This window comes from Anser anser, assembly GCF_964211835.1.
Source record: "Anser anser genome assembly, chromosome: 3".
In the NCBI taxonomy this organism is placed as follows: domain Eukaryota; kingdom Metazoa; phylum Chordata; class Aves; order Anseriformes; family Anatidae; genus Anser; species Anser anser.
In genome coordinates, this window is record NC_139722.1 from 59,372,240 (window position 1) to 59,385,814 (window position 13,575).

Below are 13,575 nucleotides of genomic sequence, written 5' to 3' on the forward strand. Positions count from 1 at the left end.
CTCACTTCAGTACCTAAACCAGATGGGATAAATCCTGGCTGTTGTGTTATGTGAAGTGAAATTACTAAGCTGTTTTGTAAAAATGGGTGGTAAAGAAGCAGAAAAACTAATGACAAACCTTGATTTCTTTGTGTGTTCTCAGCCCCATGGACTTTGCTCAAGCCGTGTCCTTTGAAAATGCAGATATTGGCCAATGTCCCTCTCTAGAACCAGAGGTTAGGCCACCAGAGGATGAAGACAAACCAACCCACTCAACAGTCCTGATCCAACCTGAGCCAGATGGGGAGAAAGAAAAACCAGGAACGCCTCCTGATAAAGCCTCTCCACCTCCTCCGACACCATCTCTAGCTTCAGCACTTGTAAGTACAGATCACTTCACTCAGGTAAAGCTTGAAAAGTTTCTCTTACATGGCAAAAATTAAAAACCAGCCACCAAGAATAATGAAGTTTTTTGTTGTTGTTTTTTTTTGGTTTTTTGTTTTGTTTTGTTTTTCACAAAAGTAGCAACAATTCAGCATGATGTTGTAAAGAGAACACTTTGTTGCAGGTCAGTAAAACCTGTGGATAATGGAAAACTGGTTGATTGCACTTGCTTGGATTATCACAACATTATTTTAAAGAATGATGTAGAATTCCCTTTGGCTTGCATGCTTATCCCTAAACCCTCATACTTCGGGATGTAAGCCTACCAATACCTGGTCAGGATTGGAAAGGAAATTTTCCTGTAGGAAATTCACATCATTACAATATTTTTTGTGCTGTTCTTTGAAGCACATGCTAACCGCTAACTCAGTGACAGGATAAAGAAACAGGTAGACCAGAGGTGTTTGATATGACAATTCCTCTATTGCTATTTCATAAATTTTGTCAGGAGACTTAATAACCAAAACCCCAGTCAGTGCTGAACTGAGCTCAATGGTAATTGCCAGAAATTTTAAATTGCTAGACAGCAGCAAGCAGTCATATACAATGACATTTAAGAAGGAACTTCTGTCACACATGTAGCAGTTTTACACGTTGATGCAACATGTTACTGCCCAGAAAAGATATAACCTTATATATCTAAATATTAAACTGGATAATATATCCACTGGAGTATACTCTTCGGAGAAAAATCCTCTCCATTTTGTTATATCTGTATACAAACCATGCCTTTATACACTATGTAGTTCGGTATGGATGAGATTTCCAAATAGCATGAAAGGACTGCACATTTCACGATTAGGAGCTTATTTACAGTACCATAATTTACAGTACTATGAGACTGTTTTGACAAGCTGACAAATCCAACATTTATTTTCCACTTTTATATATATCAGATACATCAGAGTCAGTGAATTGGACAGTTTCTTCCAGATTGACTTCCCAAGATCTTTTAACCATTTGGGGATGAGCTTCCACACTGGATGAAAAGTCAGGATTAAGCAGGGATGCTATCTAGTCTGTCAGCTAGGGAGAAAAGAACATGAATTCACTTCATCAGTCATTCCTTGTTACCTGACTCATTTTCAGAATTCACATCTGGTTTTCCTTGAAAATAGGCAGGATGTCTAGCAATGTTTTCCTACCAACATAATGGTACAAAAATTAGGACAAAAATCTCTACTCATTAAGATTAATTTATATTTGAGATTCATGGCCACCTTCACTGGCCAGATACGTGTGGAAGAACGACTTGTCAGGCGCTACTGAAGTCTCCAAAGCCCATACAACCATCTGTGTACCTGGGAACTAAGTGTTCAAGATAAGCAAGCTCCGTCTTAGTTATTACCTAGCTCTTAGCCCCGGAATAGTATGTATTGGACATTCATGCTCTAGGGCAGCATTTTTGATTAATTCCCACAAGGTGGAGTAGTTGTAACTTTCTGTTTGGAGTTCAAAGTAAGCAAATATGCAGCATAGTAAGGCTACCATACAAAGTTAAAGAACCATGCAACAACAAGGTAAAAAGGATTAGCCTCTCTTAATGATCACTGTTATCAGATATTGCCCGTTGATCAAGCATTATTTAAAAAAAAAAAAAAAAGAAAGAAAAGGAAGAAGAACCTGTGATCACAGAATCATAGAACAACTTAACAACTTGGATTGGAAGAGTCCTTAAAGATCATCCAGTTCCAACCCTGCTGCCATGGGCAGGGATGCCGCCCACTAGATCAGGTTGCCCAGGAGTATCACTTATAACACTTACCTGGTATCTAGTTCAGGGAATTGCTGTAGGGTGACTGGCATCCCGGCACTGTTCTCTGCAGGGGTCCTCATGTTTTGTGTATTCAGGGGATGTCTATCCCTCCCTGTGAGTTATCAATCTCCTTCCCGCACTCTAGAGGTACAAGTAGAAATATTTGCTGGGGAACACTTAACTCTGAGCAACATCCCCATCTCTCCCACTTCCCAAGCAGAATGTTGAACACAGACACCTCTCTAACTCAGTAATTTACAACCAAACAGATGAACCAGGCAGTGTAAAAAGAAGCAAGGAAGAATAAGAAAGGCAAGTCAGAAAACGAGAAGAATATTGTCTATTTATTAATACCAGAAACTAGTCCCATTATAACTAGGTGAGTTTTGTATAACATATCGAGAGCTGTGATAACTTGAAACAGGTGTTCAAAATAAAAATCTAAATAAAATACCGTTATTCCACTTTCTTGTTCAGAAAAATGAAACAGTTTTAGTATTTAAAGACCTGATTTTTTTTTTTTTATAAGGCAAGCTTGTGGACCATTTTTACATTTATCTAAGTTCCCCAAAGTATTTTCTGGGGAATGTTGCAACAAAATAATTAATTGTTGTTTAATAATGAGATAATGACAGTTATGCACAAGCCCATTGAACAAAGACTGTATACGGAAAATATACAGCAAAAAGTCATTTCTATGTAAGAAGCCTAAATAAGGTATCTGTTTTATTTAAGTCCTTTTAGGAGCTCTTTTAGATCTCCACTATGCATCTCCATGGAGAGGGGGAGGGGGAGTTTAATTCCAAATGGAAAAAAAAATCCTCTACTAGAGGCAAGACAAGATCTAGAAGTACAACAGTTGGGAAATGCACTGGTCACCAGTCTGCTGCTGCTGCTTGCTATGAGTGCTAAAATGTTTCTCAACTGAGACCAGTGCTTTGGTAACTGCTGCTTCTGCCTCATGTTATTCACTACTTCTCAGGACTCGCTTGCCACTGAAATGAAGAGCGCCAGCATTACATCTGCATTTGACCCCATGATGGTATCTTCCAACATTTTTCCAGGCATTACTTCATTGCTTTATTAACACTACTTGAGGAGCTGTGCGTACTGTTTCAGTTGTGCTACCTTTTTTCCTGCTTTTTCTGTGATTGCTAATACATCATTGTTTGTCGAGAATGTGTGACACAGTCCACCAGGGGGCTTTTCTGTTCTTCATTTCCACTGTGATTCACACTTAGCTTCTTGACTTACGAGTCAAGTCCCTGACACCTGAAAAGACTGAAGTAAAGTGCAGCTGAAGAGCTCAGTCTTGAGACTCTCAGGTAATATGGGAGATTATTAAGCAGACGCATTTAAATGTAGTACACCTTAATGCCATTACAGAAAAAAAACAAAGCCAGGATATTTTAGTGTGGATTGATAATCCATACTTAGTTGACAGTTCTATGAAGGCTGTTAAGCTGGCTGTCCTTAGCTGAAGTGAAAGCAGAAATAGGCTTGTGAACAAAACCTGGATTTTTTTTAAGCACGCCCTATTGAATGATGAATGCTGGTTTTTATTGATCAGTATTATCCATAATTAATCAGTGTATGCTTGCTATGATTCCAGCCATTGCAGATGTGTCTGGCACTTCCCCCACATCTTGCACTTCCTTACAGTTCTCCTGCTGGGATGCAGAAAAACTGCAGTGTTCTCTGGGAATCAGCTGCAGTGTCAGGGCCAGACATTTCCCTAACCAGCCGATCTAGCAGGCAATTTAATGTCAGAATGTGTCCTCTAACCATGCAATATGCCACAGGAAAGTAGGTGCTAGTTAATTTTTCAGTTCCTTCCTGTCATTCCAGCACCAGTAGTTAGTCCTGATCTCAAAATTTTAGCAAGTCCGACTGTTACAGAATATATATATATAGTGTATATATAATATATATAGTATAATAGAGAGAATTATTACTATCATAGTTGTGCAGTTGCATGATAAACTTGTAAATATTAAAATAACTAAAAACTTCACCCAGCATTAAGAGAATAAGGTTTATTTTTCTATTTGATGATCACTGGAAGACTGTTAGCACACATTCATAACTTTGTTTGGTCCTGCTGAATTTTCCTTGTTTTTTTCTGTCATTGCACATTGATGTGTACTTGTCATAATGCATGATGTTCTGCTCTGTCATGTTCCATACAGAGCATTATTGGGGAAAATTAATTTTAGAAGTTCTCTTCATTGTTGTGAAGGTCTTTGTGACGTGTGAAAGCAAAAAATATAACACTACTGAAAACCTGAGTGAGAGGGAAAAAGAAATTTCCTCTTTGTATTTGAAATCTTAGTGGCTGATGAGTCATTCATGACATTTTCAAAATGTTTCACAGAAAGAGCTCTTTGTCTGCAAAGGAACTCACCTTGTGCTTTGCAGGTCCCTGCTGAGTCAGGGCTCAGATAACAGATTGTCACCAACCCAAAATGGTATCAGCTACAGTGCTTAAAAACAGAGCTTACAGCTATGAAAGTGTTTTTTTTTTCCCTGTAGTATTGTTGTCCTAGTAGTGTTGTGTTAGATCCTCTGAGCAGTTTCTTCACAATACTCTCAGTGGGAGGCAAAAGCTAGACATGAGTAGGAGCTGGTAATTACCACGGTGTCCCATTGCTCCAGGCACCCACATACAAGAGCTTTTGGGCTAGAGATTAAAAGACCGGGTCAAATTAAAAAGGAAAAAATATACTGGGCAGAAGATATTTTACCTGTCATTGTTATATCACTCTAAGTTTAATAAAAGTGAAGCAGACAGGGAGGGGTTTCTTCATTTACGCCCTGGGTAAAGTGTCTGCATTAGACAGCTCAGGGAGTTTGACAGTTGTTACCTCTATAGGTCAGTCTGCTTTTTTTTTATTGTTGGTGTGGGTCTTTTAACAGCAACAGAGAAAACAACAGCATATTAAACAAATAATACAGTTGTAAAAAATACAAAGAAGTAAAATGAAGACTCACTGACAGGTGCAAGGTCTGAAACTATTTTTATCTCATTTTTAAGTTGACTAGTTTTCAAGTCAACAGCCTAGCATCCCCTTCAAGTTTAAGTCTTGCTTCATTCCTGTAAGAGGGCATCCTACAGTGTAAAACTCAGTTATGTGAGCAAGGAGGACACTAGAAATCACTTAAGAATCTTGTAAATGTCCACTGATGGCATGAAAGCAGCAATGCTCGTATATTACTTGTATTTGCTTTTATAACCAGCTTAATGAGCTCTGCTTTTAAAGCAAGTTCCTGTCATACTGCTTTATAACTTCAGCTTGTGGGATGAAACATCAGCATGCCAGAAAACTGCAGGGCCAGTGTCTAGACTAGGAGAAATAGTCTGATTCCTGAACAGCTGGAGGACTTCCAGCAGGTGCACAGCTGAGATACAAAATACGAAGTTTGTATGAGCACTGTATATTTTGCAGGATTCCTGTGCTGCTGACACAGAACCAGCCATTTTGGAAGGTGGCAAGCAATTTGGTCTTTCAAGGAACAGCCACATTGCCGTCGCATTTGATGACACCAAAGTGAAAAACAGGTACATTGTTTATTTCAGTAATGAGCTTTCATGGAATAATATCAAAATAAAATTCAAAAGCTTCTCCCACAGTTATGGACATAATCTGAAAAAGATTATGTCCCATGGCTAATTCATTTCATTACACAAACATAGATAGTGTTAAAGCATGAAATCTAGGCAATGAAGTGTCCACCCAAGTAACCCTCACAAAAAGAGTTTACCTCTTTTTTTTTTTTTTTGTAAAGGTTTGTTCACATGCAGAACCTAACGAACCTAGACTGACTTAAAGAAAAACAGAAGAATGTAATTAGGTCATCCAACAGAGTTCATTGGTTGCTTTTTGGAAGGAAGTTTCTAGGTTCAGTAACTTGACAATTTATGGTAATAAGCCAACCTTTTTTTTCCCTCTCTTGCAGTAGTTAAGATTGGGCATGCACAGCAAACGTGAAATGACATTGCCCTCTCGAAGTACAATTATACATACATATCCACACTGACATGCAAAGGAATTCCCAGAGTTCCTTCTAAGAAGGATGTTTTTTTTTTTCAATGGGTTTGCGGGGTTGTAACTTGTTAATTGCTCATTTTTGCTGTGAAGGCACATGATCATTAACAAATGTGCTATGCCACACCAGTAAGCAGTTTTGCTGCCTTACTAATTTACAGGTTCATCAGCTTCACGCTCAGTTGTTACCTATACAGATGCTGTACTGTGTATTTTCATTTATGCTAATTTTAGAAAACTAGGAAAACAATTAAAAGAAAAATATAATCCTATGGTCCTCGCATGTGCTCTTTTCAAATAAGAATCCAGGTCTGTCTGCTTTCATGCAATGATTTTTCATGTTTATATAATCAACTGCTTTCAGGTACTGACTTTGCAGCTCAGCTAGGGCTAGGCTAGTGATCTGCTGCCAGTACAACCTTTGCATTCTGATAATCTAAATTATTTCCCAGGATCCCATTTCCAAGGTTCTTTGATGTAAGAAGGAAAGACTCACAAAAGCAATAAATGCATCCTGCGTGGGGTGGGGCCTCACCCTCACCGTCAGCTGTCCTACCTGTGTCAGTGCACGTATGGGGCTGGTGGCTTCAGAAGGGGAGGCTGGTTGCAGGGGAGGTTTTCAGCATTACCAATCAGTCAGAGAGGTCAGTGGTTTTCACAAGAGAGCAGACTTCCTCAGACACACCGCCATATTTTGCTGGGAGAAATCAAAATTAGCATTTAATATTCCAACTGTAAAGTCTTCCCTCTGCATCTTTATAACTTTGGTAACTTGCCTTCAGGCAATACAACTCATTAGAAACTAAACATTTGCTGACTGTCACTACAGCTGTCTCTTATTTGTGAGCATTGTGTGTGTGGAAGATGGATGACACCTCTGGAATTTTACAAATGTTGGGATTTTCTAGCAACAACAGCTGCAGCTGAGAATTGTATCTCCAAATTCTTTGCCAAAGCTGCACTTCTGTATTTCCACAGTAACAGGACTAATGAACACTCACATTTCAGGGATCAGATGTGTATGAAATGCAATGCATGCATGACCAAATTATTTTTCTTAACTTTGATGGACAAGTAAAATAGGCCACTAACTGTAAAGTTTTGTTAGAGGAATGCAAAAAGGTAAAGTGGATAATTTTATCTACTGATAATTTGTCTACTCTGAATATCTTTTCTTTTGCATCCATTTTCTTGCTTGTTTGATTTTCAGACTTACAATTGAATTTGAAATCCGGACAATGGCTGACTCTGGCTTGCTGTTTTATATGGCCCGCATCAACCATGCTGATTTTGCTACTGTTCAGATAAAGAATGGACTGCCTTACTTCAGCTATGATCTGGGGAGTGGAGACACCAACACAATGATTTCCAGCAAAATAAATGATGGCCAGTGGCACAAGGTATAATAGTCTCTAACGCTAAATTACTTTCTGTAATGCTAAGAGAAAGCTTTGTTTTGCCTTAAGATATTTGCAGAAATATAGTTTGTACAAGCTAACCTTTCAACTAGACATTTCTGTAGTCTGCAAAATTTGTGCTTTGAGGTGCAATGTTAAGTACACAGTACGTATTCTAACAAAATAAGTTATTGTTGAACTTCAAATTTTCTCCTTCAAGAAGCATGTATTTCTGGACATATTTAGAATATGTTCCATGTATGGTAAGGAATTGCAGAAAATGTTCCTTCTTGCCTAATAGGACTCTAGTGAGTATCATCTTGTCGTGTTTGAATACATCTTGAAAGCCAGTTGTTTATATGTTAATAATGTCACTGTTCAGCCATAATACTAAGAAAAATTGAAAGAAACTAACATTTAAGTAATTTTTTCATGCATTATTAATTCATTTCATTAGGGATTAAATATGATACTAATGGATGTATTTGGCTTATGTGACTTCACGAGAGGAAGCATTTTGGATAGTCACCGTCCACATCTCTATCACCAAACAAGAATAAGTCTAATTGCACTTTCCATTATGCTCTTAACACTCCCTCTTGTTAGTCATTCTTGGTCTCTCTCTGCTTCATTTCCAGCTGTTCCACAGGAATTTTATTTTCACTCTATTATTATTATCATTATTATCATCATCATCATCCAGGAACATTCTGATGCTACCAATTGTTCTAAATGCAAAGTGGTTCATAATGGGAAAAAAATAAAGCTGTAGTCATTATTTTATCTATTTTACTTAATGTCTGGGAACAGTAAACTAGTGTGCCTTTATGACGGACCCTCTATAAATACAGAACAAAGATGCATTTTACTCTTTTAGCTCTGTTTTCTCTATATTTTAACTAGAGCATGTAGTTTTCAATGCAAGGTTATGCTCTTCGAGCATGCATGCAACTTGGCACTGTGTGAGAGGTGGACCCTTGTAGATCTCGTTTTTACAGGAAAGAATGGAGACAAAATCTAAATTCACAGCTCCCAAAAAGCAAAAGAAAATCCATTTTGGCATGGGTGGAAGGAAGGCAACCTCTTTAGTAAAAGACCACACTTTTTGTTTCTAAGAAAGCGGGAGCTTTACTTAAAATAACCCTTTTGGTGAGAACCATTTCTCCACTTGAAATGGTTTAGGTTGAAATGTTTCCTTCAGGTCTACAGAAGCTATGGCACTGATAAAACCCTCCTTCCAGGCTTCGTTATTGTGCTACTTCATGTTGCTGCTATCTCTTTAAGTCCTCTGTAAGACTGTCCATTCCCATTTCCTTTCTCACTCACCAAATCCTCCTCCTGCTCAGGGTATAACTATCCATCTCAGATTCACAGTTGTGTAGAAACACCAGGTTCAGTCCCTTGCCACCTGGGCACCCCTGGTCAGTATTCAGTTATTCCTCTTGCATGACACATGTGCTGCTACATCGAAGCAGAAACAGCCACGTTAAAGAAAAGCCAAAGAAAAATAGTTTGTTTCTGCTCCTCCTCTGAGCTAACTTCTGTTCTGTTTAGCAATCTGCTGTGATAATGTGTGCTACATTTTACCTTTTATCCCTTTTTTATACAGATACATTATTATACTGATTTGTAGAGACCTCAGTATAATCTTTGGACAGAAATTGGCCTACATTTGTTAGGGTAGATTTTCATCAACTGTGCAGCAATTGCACGTCCTCCATGTGATTCACAGTCCATTTGTCTGAACAGAAGCCTTACAAACATAGCTGGTATTATATTTACCCTAGCCTGAACTATAATCTGAGGCACATCCAAACTAGTGGAATAGTAAACTCAATAATGTCTGCAAATGTTCTGTAATAAAGGTTTGCAACAGGTGACACTAACATTCAGCATGTACTGTTACCAGTACTTAACATTACTATCTGATTCTAGGAAAAAGAATATTACAGTGTGCCTATGATAGTAATAATTTCTCTTTCAAAAGGAACCCCGTGTCCTTTCAATAGTTCTGATAAGTAGTAGTCATGATGCCTCCTGACCCAAATCTAATTAAAAGGCAGACATAGGTTTGCACAAAACTTTGCACAGGAACTCTGTTCCATGGACACTATCCATAACTGCTAGCCAAGTACTTCTGATTACCACTACTTTCTCACTTATTGTTATAAATTTTAGACTGTAAGGCTTGTTACAATATGTAAAACACTTTGTTTTCAGGAAACTGTCTGTAATTGTATTACATTTGCATTTCCTTTTAGATAAAAATCATTCGAACCAAGCAAGAAGGAAACCTCATAGTAGATGGCGTTTCAAACAGTACTGTTAGCCCCAAAAAGGCTGATATATTGGATGTTGTAGGGATGCTATATGTTGGAGGATTACCCATTAACTACACAACTAGAAGAATTGGTCCGGTAAGCAAGTTTAACTAAGTTATTATACACTCCTTAAGTATGTCTCGATTGGTACTGTTATCTTCCCAGTTTTGTTTTGCTTTTTCCCTAGACTGCTCTTGAATATTGATAAAATGGATCTTACTGAAGGTATACTAACTCCTTTCAGTGGGAGGATCTGACTCAGAACCCAGTTAATGTAAAGAACTAGGAATAGCAAACAGCTATTGTTACGGAAAAGTAGAAATATCCATATACTTGCATCCACTTGGATTACTACACAGCCAGAGCATAAATTCCTGAATATCGCTTGCCTTTTCTCTTGGCTGTAATCCATCTTGCAGTGAGAGGTAATAAACAGGGAAAGCATCTCCTAAGAGAAGCAGTAGAAGCCAAAACTACCCCTAAGTACTCACTAGTACTGCTGCTTACTGTAGTAATTGGGTTTGTGCTGTTATTGCTAGCTTAGGAGAGAAAGTATTTGAAGACCATGAAAACTCTGTTGTCCTCAAATGTGCATATTTATCACTGTTTCAGCCTAAATGCCCAGCTTTCATGCTGACATGAAAGATATCTTGGCAAACAGAAGTTAATATCATTTTGGCCTAGAAACTCTAGGATTAAATAGGAACACTGTATTCCCTCACCCAGACCATATGGATTTATCTAACCAGATCTGAGGCACTGAAAACCAAAAGCATACATAGCTACCCAAAAATATAATTCCTAATGCTATCAAATTATGTTCTTTGAAATGCAACTGCAATTTACGAATACTAATCTGAAGAGAAAGGTAACACTAAATCCTTACCTATTGCTCATGTCAGAAGTAATAGAGGGAACCCAAGCAGATAAATGGCTCAGTCTGGCAATAACAGTTATGTCAGATTCTGACAGTCTTAAGTGCTTTAGGATTTAATGAAGCTGTGACTTCAGATGTCATTCACAGAAGGTAAAAATCAGTGCTTGCCTTTCAATCATTCCCAGTAAAATACATCTCATGATGTATTAATAGAATATTCTGTTGTAGGTTTCATGCAAAGACTCTGAAGTAAAGTTGAAAGCATGTATTATCTTAGTTCGGGCTTTCCGCTAAACAGACATCAACCTCTTTAGACACTAGTCTAGTATGTAGTGGTAGGTGGACTGGCTTCCTACCAGAAGACTGATACCTACTTGTTTGACATCAACAGATGTCACATTTTAAGCACGCCAAACTCTACTTCCAGCAAAATAATTTATATAGCCTGTTAGCATACTAAAGTATAACCAAGTTTGCTTTTCTACTGGGAAACTGAAATTTTGAAGTTAGAGGATGTTATCAAGTTGTCTACAAATCTTGCATTTCTATGATTGAATTTCACAGTGAAGATGGTAAGAATTGTTTTGTGGTATGGGGTTTTTCTGATAACATAATGTTGATTTGAAGATGATTTTCACTTAGAAAAAAGTGTCTTTGAAAAATCTGACAGAAAAGCAATACATAAAGATTTATAAAGAATATACTCAGCTCGGAGCTGAATATATTCACTGATATTTCTGAAATTTCCATGAAAACTTTGTACAGGTTTGTTTAGTAGTAATAAGATATATATACCACACTACATGCAGCTTTGATTTACAAGGAAAGGGGTGTTTTTTTAAGAGGTGGTTTTAGAAAATCTTTCAAATTGCTAGGTAGGATATTATTAGAGAAGGTTGTATGCAGAATCAAGACTTCCATCTGCAGGTGTTCCTTTCTTCTTTCTGTATTTATACATATTTTTTCACTGTACTATATGAACTGATTTTTATTTTGCTCTTTTGTATTGCATTGCTTATGAATATGTCTTCTTTTTCTTCCTTAAAAGTGCATATTTATCATTTTCCTCTCTCCCACTGTTATCAGGGATAAACTTCCTGACACTAAGTTAGGCCTCTATATAAAGCTGAGAACCAAAAAGCAGCATCTTCATACCTTGGGAAGGAGAGCTCTAGGGTAGTTCATAGAGGGGAAGATGCCAATGGCTTCCAGAGGTCCCACTGGGATGGGACCTGGGCAGCCCCTCACTCCTGACCCCCAGGCAGGATCTCACTCATATCATCAGCTTCAGCGTGCCCATGCCACCCACCCGCAGTCACAAAAAGGTGCTCTCTGTGCAGAAGCCAAGCTGGAGCTGCAGTTTGGTACCCAGCACTGAAGCACCCATATACCTGCCTCCACCCAGCTCTCTGGTCACTGGTGTGGCCATTGTCAGAATGGTCGCTGGCCCTATAGAAGATTATATGAGAAAATATGTATGGCCAACAACTTTTATGTAGAGGCACAGTTCATTTCAGTAAGTGCCTAAATCCATTAGCTCAGTCTTACCATGTACACCCACAGTAAAGTGATTAAAAGGAGAAAAAAAGCCCTCATAAAATTACCAGCAGCCAGAGAACTATATCCAGTATCTTTGTCTACTTGCAAACCCCATAACCTAGTCAATTAAAAAGGTAAAGTATAGGCCATTAAATTCCTGCATTGCTGATGTAATTTGCTATGTTTCATTATGCAGTGTATTATTTTATGTCCCCCATTAAGCCAAATAGATGTGACTCAGATCACATCTCTGAAAAGTAATGTAATTCCTCCTCAGTGTGATTGAGATTAGATACCAATTATAATCAGATATTAAGGATTAGCGACATAAAATTAGAGTATTATTCAGCTCCATAAAACCAGCAAAGAAAAGGTACTTTTTAGTGACAAAATGTAGGCCTTTATTCTAAGCATTTCAGTTTGCTTTGCAAAGTTATACATTTTGTTTGAAATATGGACTGCAGGTCACCTATAGCATTGACGGCTGCATCAGAAGTTTTAAAATGACAGAATCACCTGTTGACCTGGATAACCCAACTTCAAGCTTCAACATTGGAAAGTGCTTTGTCACTGCCCAGAAAGGAACGTACTTCGATGGAACAGGCTTTGCCAAAACAGGTAGCAAACAGCAATTTTCCTGATAGGCAAAGAACAAAGAAAGAGGAGACACTGTTTTCAAAAATGTCCAGTGCTACCTAACTCCTGCTGACTGGAGGCAAAGTGAGACCAGAACATGAAAATCCCACTTACAATTTTTAATTATCTTGCCTAGGGATGGAATGTATGACTTTCTAGCAAGGTCTCACACAAAGTGCAGCCACCATAACTGTTTCTTACATGATTTCAAATGAAATGGAGTGCATTAATAATGCTAAGTTATACAAGGTAACTACCTTGCATTACTGGCAATGCACTGTGTGATTATTAGGAATAATATAATTAAGTACCTTTCTTCATTTTATTATACTTTCCCTTTTCTCTCCAAGTTGGTGCATACAGAGTGGGAACAGATCTTCTAGTGGAATTTGAATTCCGCACAACACAGATGAATGGTGTGCTCCTAGGAGTAAGCAGCCAGAAAATGGATGGGCTTGGCATCGAATTAGTGGATGGAAAAGTAAGTAGAAAGCAGTTTTAACTCTTTGTAAATATTCTTTTTAAAAAGCATCCTTTCAAAGACTTTTTGAATGCAAACTTAATACTCCAATCTCAAGAT

General features: G+C 38.0%; 1 protein-coding gene and 1 long non-coding RNA gene across 6 annotated transcripts in view; one reads left to right on the forward strand and one right to left on the reverse strand.

Annotated features, from left to right (window-relative positions):
* LAMA2 (laminin subunit alpha 2) overlaps window positions 1-13,575 on the forward strand; it is a 379,619-nt gene that overhangs the window by 362,979 nt on the left and 3,065 nt on the right. For 2 of the 4 annotated variants that reach the window (XM_083831898.1, XM_083831896.1), the window contains 7 exons: window positions 143-359; window positions 3,162-3,221; window positions 5,626-5,738; window positions 7,436-7,625; window positions 9,884-10,039; window positions 12,824-12,977; window positions 13,346-13,476. In XM_083831898.1, coding sequence (XP_083688024.1) covers window positions 143-359; window positions 3,162-3,221; window positions 5,626-5,738; window positions 7,436-7,625; window positions 9,884-10,039; window positions 12,824-12,977; window positions 13,346-13,476 — 1,021 coding nt within the window. The remainder of the gene's footprint in view (window positions 1-142; window positions 360-3,161; window positions 3,222-5,625; window positions 5,739-7,435; window positions 7,626-9,883; window positions 10,040-12,823; window positions 12,978-13,345; window positions 13,477-13,575) is intronic. The other 2 variants (XM_083831897.1, XM_083831899.1) reach the window with 1 other exon arrangement.
* LOC310897842 overlaps window positions 1-13,575 on the reverse strand; it is a 42,378-nt gene that overhangs the window by 6,151 nt on the left and 22,652 nt on the right. For both annotated transcript variants that reach the window (XR_014582632.1, XR_014582633.1), the window contains exons 2-3: window positions 6,782-6,922; window positions 2,189-2,320 (exon numbers count right to left, since the gene is read on the reverse strand). This is a non-coding gene — a long non-coding RNA (uncharacterized lncRNA). The remainder of the gene's footprint in view (window positions 1-2,188; window positions 2,321-6,781; window positions 6,923-13,575) is intronic.